This window comes from Setaria viridis, chromosome 3 (assembly GCF_005286985.2).
Source record: "Setaria viridis chromosome 3, Setaria_viridis_v4.0, whole genome shotgun sequence".
NCBI lineage: Eukaryota > Viridiplantae > Streptophyta > Magnoliopsida > Poales > Poaceae > Setaria > Setaria viridis.
This window is the reverse complement of record NC_048265.2, coordinates 5693748-5706912: the sequence shown is the minus strand read 5'-3', so window position 1 is coordinate 5706912 and position 13165 is coordinate 5693748. Positions and strand designations below refer to the sequence as shown.

Here is a 13165-nt window from a genome sequence, read left to right as displayed (position 1 = left end):
AATATCATCTCTAATTATAACACATGCCACAGAATTCACCAGAAAATATAAGAATAAGGGTTTAGAGGAGGAAATGTATGTGCCCCATCCCCAAGCAAGGACATTTGAATATGGAATGAGTAAAATGGAGTGAACATGAGAAGGACCGCAGGTTAGACTTACATCTGAGAAACCCATCATAACACACTCCAGTTCCAATCCTAGTTAAGGTTTGGTGGCTTACGCTCGACATGCTTGCAAGAGATCATCAATTATGGCTACCAACCTTATCCTCCTGGCCTACCATGTCATGGGAAAAATAGATTCTGTCTATCAAACAAGTCTGATGAAAGATGAACATCACAAAAATGATGGTGCAGAATGAAAAAAATATATTTAATTGTATTGGGCAGAATCAAGCACATGCACCACATTCCTTCATCTCTATCACTAATCAGATGAACACCTTGATAGAAATGAGTGCAGAAGATGAAACTTGATGGCTCCAGTCAGGGATGCTTGATCGTGTTGCCAACAAACACTAATATTAACATATCACAGCTCTGCAGTGTGGCTGCATTTAGAAAATCTAATTGATACTGATAAACTGAATTTATGCCAGTGCTATAAGCTAACTGAAAGATTAACAAAATCTAAGAAACACTAAAAGGAACAGGTTATAGGTTTTTTTAATCACTCAAGCAACACAACCAGCTACACTTGGTGAAATGACATAGGTACAAACATAGCTTAACTTAATCACTACAATGCCCATCTATGATCTCACTGTCTACAACTAAAGTAATCCAACGCATTAAGCAAAACTAATGAACCTACCTGTTTGATCAGAAGTAAAATATATGGATGATACATCTAAGTATTTGCATTGATAAGCATGCATTATTCCGATCAACAAGCTAAGAAAATACTGAATACAGTTTTTGAACAGGCAAGGCTTTATCAATATACTCCTGCCTAATATATCAGGTCTATTTATTTTGGAACTCATGCGTGCATCTATGGTTGATAAATAGTTTTAGAAGTAGATTTGAAGGTAGTTTATTTGCTCCATTCGTGACACATAAAGACATGTTCATATGACTATAGAGTATATCCTAGTGAAAGTACAACAATTTTAGTAGACATACCTCAGGATGCATCCCATTCAATGGTCCAAAACCACTTCCACAAAAATTAGGCATCCGGGGCAATGAATGCATATGATTTGGACTTGCAAGGTGTTAAAGTATGCTTGATATTCTCCTTATTTCTTTGATATCTATTATTTTCCAGAATGCAAACAATTTCATCATATAAGATACATGAATATGCAAGTTCTACTTAGTCATCCAATGTGCCTAAAGACAGCTCTTTTTATAAAGCCGGCTCCTATACGGGAAGAGAGCAGATGAATTAGTGAATATGAGGAAGATTGGTAAACCGAATTATCTCTTACCTTGATTCAACATTCTGCCTCAAATAGGGAGCATCAGCTGCAGGACAGGCCCAAGTTGTTGTTTCTCCTGCAGAAACTCCTCCAGTAGCTGTGACGATCCAAGAATACCAAGAACAGGGGAACATGACTAAAGCAATAACGTGAGTAAATTTCACGAATCCAATCAGGGTGCCGTCTTACCTAATGTCATCCTATGATGCAAGGGGCCTCAAAATCGGCATTGGACATCACCCTAGGGGAAGCATCCATGGCGGCGGGTTGCACAGAGGTCGGATTAAGCTGCTACCAAGGCGGCAGTGGTGGATGAAGACCTGGAGGAGGAAGCAGAGGCAGATAGATAGGGTTTGGTTCCACGGGCCCCTTCCACCTCCACGTCACCTCATCCTCATCCTGTGGGTCGCCGCCGCCATCATCGAGGCGACGCAGATGGAGGGGGATCGAGGAGCAGAGGCAGAGTGGAGGCGGCATCAACGCGTGATTGAGAGGACTAACGGACAGGTCGTGTAGGCGAGCGCGCGAGGTGTGGCAGTGTGGAGGAGGCCACGCCGGTGGAGGATGAACGAGCGCAGGGCAAAGGCAGCGAGGACCTCCGCCGTGTGGTGTCTTGGTTAGGGCGTGGGGCGGCATTCATAGAGGGAGTCCGGGGGAGGCCGGACTGGTCAGGGAGTGCAGGAGAAAGGAGAGGCGACGCAGATGAATAGGGAGGCGATGGCCGATGGGATGGGCGCGACAGAGAAGGAAAGGGTGAGGAGAGAGGAGCCGCGCTATTCGATGTGGCTTTGATGGTAGGGGAATCACAACCGCTGATTGATGATTGATTTGTGATTTGCTTGGATCCTGATGTGGTCTATTTGGTAGGGATATCGGTGGTTTACAAATTTGGAAAGAGTGCATTATTAAGGCTGATGATTGATTCATGGTGAAAAATTTGAGGGTGAGATCGCGGTGGGTATGTCAGGTGGGTCGAAGAAAGCACGGTGTCAAAAAAAATTTGATTTTGGCAGAATCATTTTCCTTTGATCGTTTTTTCTGTCTCCCCTTCCTGTCACACCCCTTTGACCTGCGCAGTAGGTCCAACATGAGAGGTACAGGGAAACTATTTTGGGTAAAAAATATTTTCAATTATTTTGAATCTTTATAGTATAGATGAGGAATCAGAGAAACTCTTACAGATAAAATCAAGTTGACAAATGCATTTAATGAAAATCCAGCCCTCCCAACAAGATTCAGATGAAATGAAACGTGTGTTAACCGTGATATGCCATGGCACATTGCAACACCTGATAATGCCACAGAACCATGGAACTAAAGAGAATTGCTACAGCACTGGACACAAGAGGCAGAGGCTACATCTTCGTAAAATTCAGAGGTTGCCAATAATAGTACCAAACCAAAAGCAGCTCCCGCAGTTTTCATGCTCCAAACCACTATGTTATTGGCAAAAAAAAGTTCATTATGTCTAGTAAGTATTCAGATAAAAAGGACAAAATAGCAGGCCCTGTTTCTTCCTGAGACCCTCCAGATCAATTCTTAGCAGTGAGAGCATTGTTTTCCTTGATCCGAGATCGGTTGTCCAATTTGACAAAACGCTTCAGGTCTTCGTAAGGGAGTGTCTTGGGATCTTTCCTCCGCAGCTCACTTAGCACAGGACGCTTCTCAAGGAGGTGCCACAGCCACTCGGGATACTCAGAGTCTGCTTGAATTTTCGGATCTGAACCTTCCTTGAGGATGTTTGCCCCAAAAACTGTTGAACTCTTAAGCTCTTTGCTAAGGGCAGGAGTTTTGGCAGCATCAGCGCCACCTTTTCCACCCTTCTTTGCCTTGCTTGCAATGGCAAGACCTCTACTCTCTACCAGTTGAGCCGTATGCCTCGGAGCAACAACATGCTTTAACCCTCTTGTCCAAGACATTGCCATTCCCTGGTTGAAGTTTTCACTGCATACACATAATGAGACCTCATTATCAAACTGGTGAAATCAGGGAAAAAATGGTGTAGATACAGAAGATCAGAATCAGTAAATGAAGAATAAATATATTTGAATGGAAGTTATTCAAATAGATCCGAATCAATGCACGAGTACCTTGAAAATATACACAAATAGTAAAAAGTCCATTTTTGGGCCTTCATATTGTAGTTTGCTGCTGCTAGTTGGATTTCTTAATTCAGGGAGCTATAGTTTCTTATCATTAATATATTAGTCCACAAATTGAAAGTACTATTGTTGACATCAGTATTTTCACCTGTTGTTGTAGTGAATACACAAATCAGTAAATCACGACAGATAAGGCAGATTTGGGTAAGTATTGAAGTTGAGTGGTGGCTGGAGAAGATGGTAGCAGCAAATTTTTCCAAAGTGGCATGCTGGAAGGTTTTGTAACCTTTACAGTGGTATTTGGGAGACTGTGAAACTGAAAGTGGTATGCTTGCAAAACATAAGAATGGTAACGCGGTGAATATTCCCCTTAAAAGTACCAGCATCCAAATTGGAGCAGGTAGAAATCTAAAATATCATAGCCCCTATTGCTAGCATTAAGAACAAACCCATGCAAAATAAGTACCAAGTTATAAGGCATTTATCAACAACACAATTTCACATAATAGCACCATAGACATATGCCACTCTCGAGCAATCCAAACATTAGCCTACAAGGATTCTCGAACTGCACATTGAAAGAATAAACCGTGCTCATCAACATTCAAAACAAACCTCATATCTAACTAGTCCTGTATGGACAATTAATTGAAGAGCAAAGTGATGCGGCTACATTGATCCATAGCACGCTTGTACTGGCGCTGACCTTGCCTCACGGGGCAAGAGAAGGAAAACATTACACTGTCATTTTTGGTCAAACAGCCAAAAATATTCTAAGCAAAAAAAGAGCGTGTGTGGGCTACGCGTTGCAGGTATTCCTGGTTATTCGATTTGCTTTATCCTGAGAAAGATGGTGGATTCCAGATTTCCCTTCTTGCTGGATTCAAAGCACGAAGGGACCTAAGCGGGGGTATGAGGTTCAGCAAAACCCCCAAAATCTGAAAACAAAATACTAGAGCTACTCAAGCTGGATCAGCAAACAAATCCACAGGAAACCTGAGGAATTTTCCCATCCGCACGCCACCAGAAGATCCGGACTCGGAGCGCTCACGGCACAAGAAGAATCCCGCAAGCAAGAGGTGCAACCCATCCTTACCGGCGAGTGGAGGATCCGATCAGACTCCGGGTAGACGGGATGGACCTCCGCGCCGCGCCAATCTGGGGGTGGCGGCGTGGGGAGGCGACGTCGCTACGGTGGAAGAAGGAGCGAGACGCGTGCGGCGGCGCAGACGGCCGGGGACGGGAAGGGACGCGAGGGAAGTGAGTTGAGGAGGCTGGAGGAGCCCCTGGGCTGGGCCTCGGACGCTCGGTTTGTTGGGGCCATTAGCCCACTCAACACACACTCACTGTCTGGCGGACCGTATTCAGAGCCCAACAAGAACAGGCCCATTTTCGCCCCAGCCGCTCAAGCAAGGCTACTGGAAAACCAACGCCGCAACGCAACCACCGTCCACCAGCAAGCAGTTTGTTCGATCGCTCCACAAAAATAGGGAGGGAATCAGCCGAGCGGTTAGCTAGATCCCTGCGCCACCCGCCGTAGCCTATATCTACCAATACGCATCTCCCTCTTCCAACTACTTCCCCCAGATTCGCTTTCAAAAAAAAAAAAAAAAACTACTTCCCCCAGATCCCATTCCACCCTCCGTGACTACTACGCCTGCTGCTCGACGAATTCGTCGTCGTCCGTGATCGGATCCATGGCGCCCTCGTCCATGTCGACGGAGAAGGAGCAGGCCATCGACGACTGGCTTCCCATCACCTCCTCCCGCAAAGCCAAGTGGTGGTACTCCGCCTTCCACAACGTCACCGCCATGGTCGGCGCCGGAGTCCTCAGCCTGCCCTACGCTATGTCCGAGCTCGGATGGTACGCCTCGTTCCTTCGTCGTCAATGCATGATTACTGTTTCCAGATGCTGCGTAATTGTTCCTTGTTCTTGATTGATCCGAAACCGACGGGAACGAGTGCAGGGGGCCCGGCGTGGTGGCGATGCTCCTGTCGTGGATCATCACCCTGTACACGCTGTGGCAGATGGTGGAGATGCACGAGTGCGTCCCCGGCAAGCGCTTCGACCGCTACCACGAGCTGGGCCAGCACGCCTTCGGCGAGAAGCTGGGCCTCTGGATCGTCGTGCCCCAGCAGCTCATCGTCGAGGTCGGCACCTGCATCGTCTACATGGTCACCGGCGGCAAGTCCTTCGAGAAGTGCTACACCATGGCCTGCCCCGACTGCAAGCCGCTACGGACCAGCTCCTGGATCATGATCTTCGCCGCCATCCACCTCCTCCTCTCCCAGCTCCCAAACTTCAACTCCATCACCCTCGTCTCCCTCGCCGCCGCCGTCATGTCCCTCAGGTGAGTTCTTTCGCACTTGTTTTCGATCTCATGGGATCATTATCCGAAGTAATGCTGGATCTTCATGCATGATGGATAATGACGACAATGAATGCTTGCAGCTACTCGACGATCGCGTGGGCGGCGTCGGCGCACAAGGGGAGGGTGCCGGACGTGGACTACGGCAAATCGGCGTCGACGGCGACGGGGCAGACGTTCAACTTCCTCAACGCGCTGGGGGACGTGGCGTTCGCCTACGCGGGTCACAACGTGGTGCTGGAGATCCAGGCCACGATCCCGTCGACGCCGGACAAGCCGTCCAAGAAGCCCATGTGGCAGGGCGTCGTCCTCGCCTACTTCGTTGTCGCCATCTGCTACCTCCCCGTCGCCTTCGTCGGCTACTACGTCTTCGGCAACGCCGTCGACGACAACATCCTCATCACCCTCGAGAAGCCACGGTGGCTCATCGCCATGGCCAACATCTTCGTCGTCGTCCACGTCATCGGCGGCTACCAGGTACGTACGGTCATCCCTAAATCATCTCATCCCAACATCTACGTGTTCGACATCGATCTGTTCTGAACTTGTGATGTGCTTTGCATGAATACATCAAAGATCTACGCCATGCCGGTGTTCGACATGCTCGAGACGTTCCTGGTGAAGAAGCTCCGGTTCACGCCAGGGCTGCCACTCCGTTTGATTGCACGCTCACTCTATGTTGGTAAGTATTCAACTTTTGCGTTTTGCTGATTCCATGCATACCTCTTAAGGTTAATTACTAGTGTTCATTTGCTCTCTTGTCGCGCGCAGTTTTCACAGCTCTGTTTGGCATCGCCGTGCCGTTCTTCGGTGGATTGTTAGGGTTCTTCGGTGGTTTCGCATTAGCGCCAACGACCTACTACGTGAGATCCTTTATTTTCTGTTTCTTTCCTCCAACCATAGATTTCTACGCACTTAAAAAGGATATATGCTAGTTGTTGGGTTTTTACTAATTTGACTGAACCTGCGATCTTACAGCTCCCCTGCATTCTGTGGTTGAGGATCATGAAGCCAAAGACGTTTAGCCTCTCCTGGTTCACCAACTGGGTGAGTCATTGTTATTTCGTAAAATTTTGCTAGTTTAACTTATTCATTCATGAAGCATTTTTCATCATGCAAATTTTGGTAACTTGTTTATGTATGCTAAATTTCGTGTTGACCCTGCTGCAGTTCTGCATCATCGTCGGCGTGCTCCTGACAATATTTGCCCCCATTGGAGGTCTCCGGTCGATCATCGTCAACGCCTCCACCTACAAGTTCTTCTCTTGATCGACAGCCGCTCAAGACATTAATTGGTTAGCTAGCTAGATAATTGTGAACAATTAGCTAGGTGTGATCAATCCATTTATTTAAGTGCAACATTGAGGCAAGGACATTCCGTATCATGTGTGTGGTGTGTGAGAGGACATGTGGATGCTGGCACTCTGTTTAATTTGTGCTGCTGCAACTGCAACTTCTATTGTTAGGGTTTAATTCGTCAGAAGATAAGTTTTATTGTTAAGGTTTTGGTTTAAGTAATCAATTTCCTATGAGTTCCGGTGAGATGGGACAATTCCTTATTATTACCCCAAGCAAGTCGGTTGGGTTTCAACTTTGAAGTTAGGATCGGATTATGCACTAACTGCTAAACACATCGTGTATGTTAATCCGTTGTACTAACGCGTGCGCGGCAGTTGAACCGTGAGGAAAAATCGGAAATTTAGTTGTTGCAAGGTGAATCTTGTTCTCGTTCTGGTTCAGTTCATGTGGCAGTCAAGGATTAGCGCTGGCCGGCGTAAAAATAGGAGGCCAAAAGTGTTATTGCCAGAGTTTCAGCGTTGTTGGACATGGTTTCAGAAATCGTCACCTGGTTTTCAGAAAATGCTGGTCTAAAAAATGGTTGCCTTGATCTTTTTTGAGAAATGATTTTTGAAGGAATTTTGTTTTCAGAAATGTTGATGGGGTGCTCAACGATCCAGTGAACTTCACTCAGTAGAGAGAAATACTAGCTCTACCGCAACTAAATTTTGACGCACATCGATACCAAGTTTCGACAAGTTCAGCTCTCACTCACGAAACAGGGGAGATGGCCTCCGAACCATCGAGCATATATATCCCTGCAAATGCAATGCTACAGCATCAGATATCCATTGCTTGGGAGCTGGACGAAGCGCTCTTCTTCTTCCTCCTCCTTTTCTTGTCCTTGGAGTCCTTCCCGTGCTTGGCGGCATCATCCTTCGCAGTTGCAGGTGGCTGCGTTGCTAGCAGGTGCTGGTGGATTGTGGCGAACGGATCGAGCTGGAACTGCGGGTTGTTCAGTACAGCCTTCAGATGAGCAGCTTCCCGTAGCCTGCAAAGCAGAGTGGGTTTCAGAATTCAAAGCCACAGCTGGAACGGGCAATAGCTGAAGCAAGAAAGCAAGATGTCAGGAGAGGATTACACTAAAGTCTGCCTTGACTTGCAGTTCAGCTTTACTTCGGTCTTCTGCTCCGGTGCAGCTGGTTCGGGAAGGAACTCGGAGAGCGCTGAGAGATCATATGCTTTCAGTTTCTTCTGGCGATGACTCTGGTTCTGTTTCTGCACAAGAATTAAAACTTATAATGGACAACGTGGCATCATAAAGCATTAAGAACAAAAAGGGAAGAAAAGTGCAAACTAAAAAAAATATCTGGAGACACATAACTAGCTCAGTGCATGCAACGAAAGGGTTCTGAGTTAATTTTAAGTTCCCATCTATTGATAAATCAGGACTGTGAAACTCTATTTATGGCAATGAAGTTATTTATTTTTAAGGTGCATAGATACAAGTAAACATGTGTTCAGTACACCATTAACACACAGAATTATGTGGACATACAGGAAGCTTGCGCTAAGGGAATCAGACTGACCAACACCAATAAGGCAATGCACTAATGCTGCTGTGACTTTCAAATCGAAACCACTTATTGATGTTATATGACGCCCCATGCAATCTGCAACAGTGGAAATTGTGCAACGACATTTCACATCTTCCATCAGAAATGGGATGTTTCCTGTTTAATACTAATCCTTTGAATTGAGTAAGGGTTAGCTTTGATAGAGTAATGGTTGTATTTAAGCCAATAGTCAATAGCTCCATAGCTTCTTTTTTGTAAAATTATAGAATACATAAGGGAGAATAGTGCGCTTCAGATTAGCGACAGATGCAAAAACTAGAGTTAAGATGCATTTAGCATCATGCCCTTAAAATTACAAAGGCAGTTCTCCTAAATAGTATTGACCTCACTGAAAATTGATGCTAAGTTGTGGCCATCACACTAATGTTGAAGATGGAGGGTCTACTACTAGTACCAGAATTGGAAAACAATCTAGAAACAATCAATCATAGTTCGTAATGGATTTCTTGCAAGAGCCTTGGCAAATAGGACCCTGATGCTAGTTACGTCAGGTTGGACTCGGCCATGAGCAGCTAATACTGACCGTAACCTCTTTTCACACTGCTTGGTCCGCATTTTAGCAAAAGACTGAGATAAAAGTAATAAGCTTCTTAAGCTTTTGTGCAGCACAGTTCACAAAATTTAGGCCTGGTAACCTGGTTGTGCTCAATTTCTAGGCAGGTTGAATACAAGGTTCAAGAGTTAAGGGGTAAATCTCACTAGCCAAGCAAACAGCCAAAAAAATTCTAGCAATAGCTTTTGGGAAGGCCTATGTTAAATTGGTATAAACACTGAAACTTAGAGTGAATTAGTAAAACAGTGAATGCACTTGACCAAATTGTCCCAGGGCATGTGACCCTGTAAGGCTGTAATTGATGTGTGCTATCCTCCAGAAAAGCTATACAACAAATCAACCAGTCCTAACATATTGGATGTGGTTGTGAGTTAAGTAGTAGTGTACCACAACTTCTTCGGAAAGGTCATTAGAAGTTTACAGAACAACTTTTAACAGAAGTTCATATTGAAAAAGTTGTCTTATCATACATAGCAGTGCGGTACACAATAGGATTTTCTTTATATGAGAAGAAGACTAATGTTTAGAGATTAGTCAGCCTATAATCAAATGAAATTCGCAAGTGCGAAGTTCAACATACATGCAATATCTGAGATAAATCTGTTAATATGGTAATGAAGGATAGGAGTTTTATGTACCTTACTGATAGTCTTCTTAGCATTTAAGGAAGTAACAGCATCTTTTACTTCTGTAATAACAAAACAAAACTTCCAATGAGTTATAGCACAAATTATGGTAAATGAAATAGGCCATGTTATTATGCAAAATAAAAGCGAGGTAGGGAAATGGAAGTGGAATGCAAGAAAGAACACACTTGAAATTGGTCCTGTTATAACTTCCAAGTCACCTTTTCAAGTACTCACGGTAAACTATATCAAGCTACAACACAAATCATTGAAAGTGAAGAATGAAAACATACTCCTTTGCTGTGTGCAGGGTAGAAACTTGTAGGAGACATTTGCAACTGCAAACTAACCCCTAAATGCCTAATCATCTGATTCTCTTGGCTGAAGGAAGAGGCCTGGGAGTAGGCACTTTGCTGACAAATTTCTGTTATGTTAACTATTTGGTGCAATTTCCATTCTGCCAGAGCTACTACCCTTCCTCGAGAAGAAAAAATTGTTTAACAATGGCACAAAATTGGGATGGCAAAAACCAATTTTTTATCCTAGTGTCAGCAGTCAATTCTTCCAAACAATCAAACTGCAACCCTCAATATAGTACTACCTACACATGTCTGCCCATCTAGATCTGATAAAACAGATGATGAATTATAGACGACAAGAACAGCAGCATCAAACATTATCAATCAGGATTTTTGCAAAGGAAAAGATTATCAACTCAACAGGAAGGTCACACCTACTTGTGTAAAAGCTGAGCTTCTTTTCCAGTTTTTGCTTAGATTTGAGCTCAGACTTCTTAGACGACCCAGTCCTGCAGGCATTTTTCAACAAGGAGCTTTCAGAAATGTAGTAGAAGCCAAGTCCAGGGGAAAAAATTAACATTTTTCACAGTCTCCTCCAAACATCAAGCATGAGTCCTACCGAATGAGAGCACTACAATGGATCAAGGACTAGTTCAGCAGAACAATAGCTTCCTAATTTACGCTGCTAATTCATCTGATACCTAAGCCCTAGTCAATGAGCGCAAGCATAGCCCTACACATCAACAGGAATCAAACGAACTGCGACAGGAGAAGGGAAGATCGGGGAAGGCACGGACATATCGGTGCGAGGCGGAGGAACGAGCCGGGGAGGAGGGGAAGACGACGCCGATGCGCCGGCGGCTACGACGAAGTGTAGCGGGCACTGGAGGCGGCTGAGGAAGACGAGAAGTTAGCGACCGGCGGCGGCGGCAGCTGAGGGGACGAAGGGAGGCGTCTCGATGGCGGCGGCGGCGCTTTTTTTTTTTTCCCCTGTTAGGGGTGTGGTGCTCGGTGGCTTGCTGGATAAGTGGGTGGGTTTCGGGCCGGGCCCCAATTCGACTGAGGAGGAGGACATGGGGCAAGCAGCCTAGCCCAGGAGGACCGACCGTGGCTGGCTCTTGAGTGGGCCGAGGTCGCCGGGCTTCAGTGGCACATTGCGTGGCTTGATGAAGAGATCAAATAATCCTTCTGATTTCTCCCCCTCGTGCGTGGCTGTGTGACTGCGTTTTGCCAATGCCCAACAGCCAACACCTCTCCTTATAAAAAAAAAAAAAAAAAAAACAGCCAACACCCCCATCTATCCAAGGAGGAATGTTATATCACTCCATGATATAGCTAGTAGGTCCATGTGCATTGCATGTTTGGTCGACCAGTCATTACATTGTACCGTGCGACATGGCATTCACGATGTATTTGTCTGCTTCCTAGGACCTGACCTGTGCTTTCATGCAACTGATCAAGATGTCGGCCGTAGCTCCAATGCATGTCTGGTCACTGTCATGCATGATTGATCTGTATCCAGCCTTCCCGTCCATGAACCTGGAAGCTAGGTCTCCGTTCGTGAACGATTGATAGCCAGAAACGCTAGTCGTCGCTCGCGTTAGGGCTAACGAGCTGAAAATCGAGCCTGGCGTACATCTCTAACATGGCCTAGATTCCCTAGCGGGTCGACGAACAGGAAATGGATGGTGATGAATTGGCGGTATATGTATGTGTGCATACAAAATGTAATTAATGCTAAGCTACTGATTATATCATATCCATTGCAAGCTAGCTCTATGGATCTACTGATTATTTCCATTGCAAGCTATACGTACGCAGGCAATCAGGTGAGTTACATAAGAGGATTTTTACCTTACAACCATTGTAACAAAGCTCATCATCTTATAAATATGTGGAGTTGGAATTTGATCCTACAGACCGCTTGTTTGCAGAGATAAAATTATACCTGGCAGCTAAGCAGTGGCTCTATTATTGCGCCTGCTGCCAGGTTTTTTTTGGACACCCACATCGCCTCCGCTCGGGCAACTCGATGTGGCAGCCGTGCCACCGGCCACCGCCGCCCCCTCCCTCCCTCCCTGCCACCACCGGAGGGGCCTGCCGGAAGTCCGTGTGGGCCCCTAGGATGGCGGCAGCGGGGCATTTTCACCGGCGCGCGTCGCTTACAGGCAGAGGAGCGGTGCGGAGCAGCCCCACCGACCGGGGTGACAGTGGAGGAGTGGGGCGGTAGATCCGGGGTCTTGGGACTGGATCCCCCCCCCCCACCCCTAGCTGCCGGATCCTGCGGCATGTGGTGGCCAACGCGGGGTGGGGCGCTCGCAGCTGGCCTGCCCCTCGCATCGTGCTGATGGCGCCGCCTGCCGCAGCTGGGCACGGAGAAGGGGAAAGGCGGGGCGGCGAGAGGGAGGGGGAAGAGGCGGAGCCCACGGCGGCGCAAGTGGGCGCGGAGGAGGAGTGCGCGACGCTGCGGGAAGCGGTGGTAGCGGCGCAGTTCACGGCGTCAGAGCTGCGAGCCGAGGTCGAGGAGGAGCACCTCGCCTCTGCCAACGCTGCCAGCAAGGCCATGGCCATGATGCTGTGGCTCCAGCGCGAGAAGGCCGAGGTTCAAATGGAGCTCCGCCAACTGATGGCGGTCCGTCCTACCCGCGCGCCGATGCGGCCAGCCTGCCCCTCGTGCTAGGTGCTGGCAGTGCCCTGCCCTGCACCTTGCGTGGATGGATGCTGCCGGCGGTGGGAGAGCGGCCCCCGACCTAGCGGCTGCCTAGGTTGACGGGGAGGAGGGTGCGAGGCTTGGGAAGAGGCGACTGTGGCTGCGTGCGGGTCGGCGCCGGGACAGCTGGTGGTGGGAGATTGATCTGTTGTTTCCACTGCAATG

The 13165-nt window shown here is 47.0% G+C and overlaps 3 protein-coding genes across 4 annotated transcripts; 1 reads left to right on the top strand and 2 right to left on the bottom strand.

Moving 5' to 3' along the window:
* Positions 1-2762: 2762 nt before the first annotated feature.
* On the bottom strand, positions 2763-4760 carry LOC117848232 (large ribosomal subunit protein mL54). Its single transcript, XM_034729568.2, has 2 exons — positions 4625-4760; positions 2763-3370 (listed from the first exon to the last, which is right to left on the bottom strand). The coding sequence occupies exon 2, from the start codon at positions 3349-3351 to the stop codon at positions 2959-2961; it is 393 nt and encodes a 130-aa protein (XP_034585459.1). The 5' UTR covers positions 3352-3370; positions 4625-4760; the 3' UTR covers positions 2763-2958.
* A 361-nt stretch (positions 4761-5121) lies between these two features.
* Positions 5122-7459, top strand: LOC117848230 (lysine histidine transporter 2). The gene is made up of 7 exons (XM_034729565.2): positions 5122-5392; positions 5496-5879; positions 5981-6374; positions 6474-6579; positions 6669-6760; positions 6876-6944; positions 7068-7459. The coding sequence occupies exons 1-7, from the start codon at positions 5226-5228 to the stop codon at positions 7164-7166; spliced, it is 1311 nt and encodes a 436-aa protein (XP_034585456.1). The 5' UTR covers positions 5122-5225; the 3' UTR covers positions 7167-7459.
* A 401-nt stretch (positions 7460-7860) lies between these two features.
* On the bottom strand, positions 7861-11296 carry LOC117848231 (uncharacterized). 2 transcript variants are annotated; one of them, XM_034729567.2, is made up of 5 exons: positions 11088-11296; positions 10729-10799; positions 10004-10053; positions 8317-8447; positions 7861-8226 (listed from the first exon to the last, which is right to left on the bottom strand). In XM_034729567.2, coding segments are annotated over exons 1-5 (465 nt in total). In that variant the 5' UTR covers positions 11090-11296; the 3' UTR covers positions 7861-8015. The 2 variants fall into 2 exon arrangements, with proteins under 2 accessions (XP_034585458.1, XP_034585457.1); XM_034729566.2 differs by having other exon boundaries at positions 8317-8453; positions 11088-11294.
* Positions 11297-13165: the final 1869 nt, after the last annotated feature.

Coding starts and splice junctions, on each gene's coding strand:
- LOC117848230 (XM_034729565.2), top strand. CDS start 5,226: ATGGCGCCCTCGTCCATGTCGACGGAGAAGGAGCAGGCCATCGACGAC. Junction 6,761..6,875: donor TAGCGCCAACGACCTACTAC/GTGAGATCCTTT, acceptor GCGATCTTACAG/CTCCCCTGCATTCTGTGGTT. Junction 6,945..7,067: donor TCTCCTGGTTCACCAACTGG/GTGAGTCATTGT, acceptor ACCCTGCTGCAG/TTCTGCATCATCGTCGGCGT.
- LOC117848231 (XM_034729566.2), bottom strand. Junction 8,454..10,003: donor CTAAGAAGACTATCAGTAAG/GTACATAAAACT, acceptor ATTCTTGTGCAG/AAACAGAACCAGAGTCATCG. Junction 8,227..8,316: donor AAGTCAAGGCAGACTTTAGT/GTAATCCTCTCC, acceptor TCTGCTTTGCAG/GCTACGGGAAGCTGCTCATC.
- LOC117848232 (XM_034729568.2), bottom strand. CDS start 3,351: ATGGCAATGTCTTGGACAAGAGGGTTAAAGCATGTTGTTGCTCCGAGG.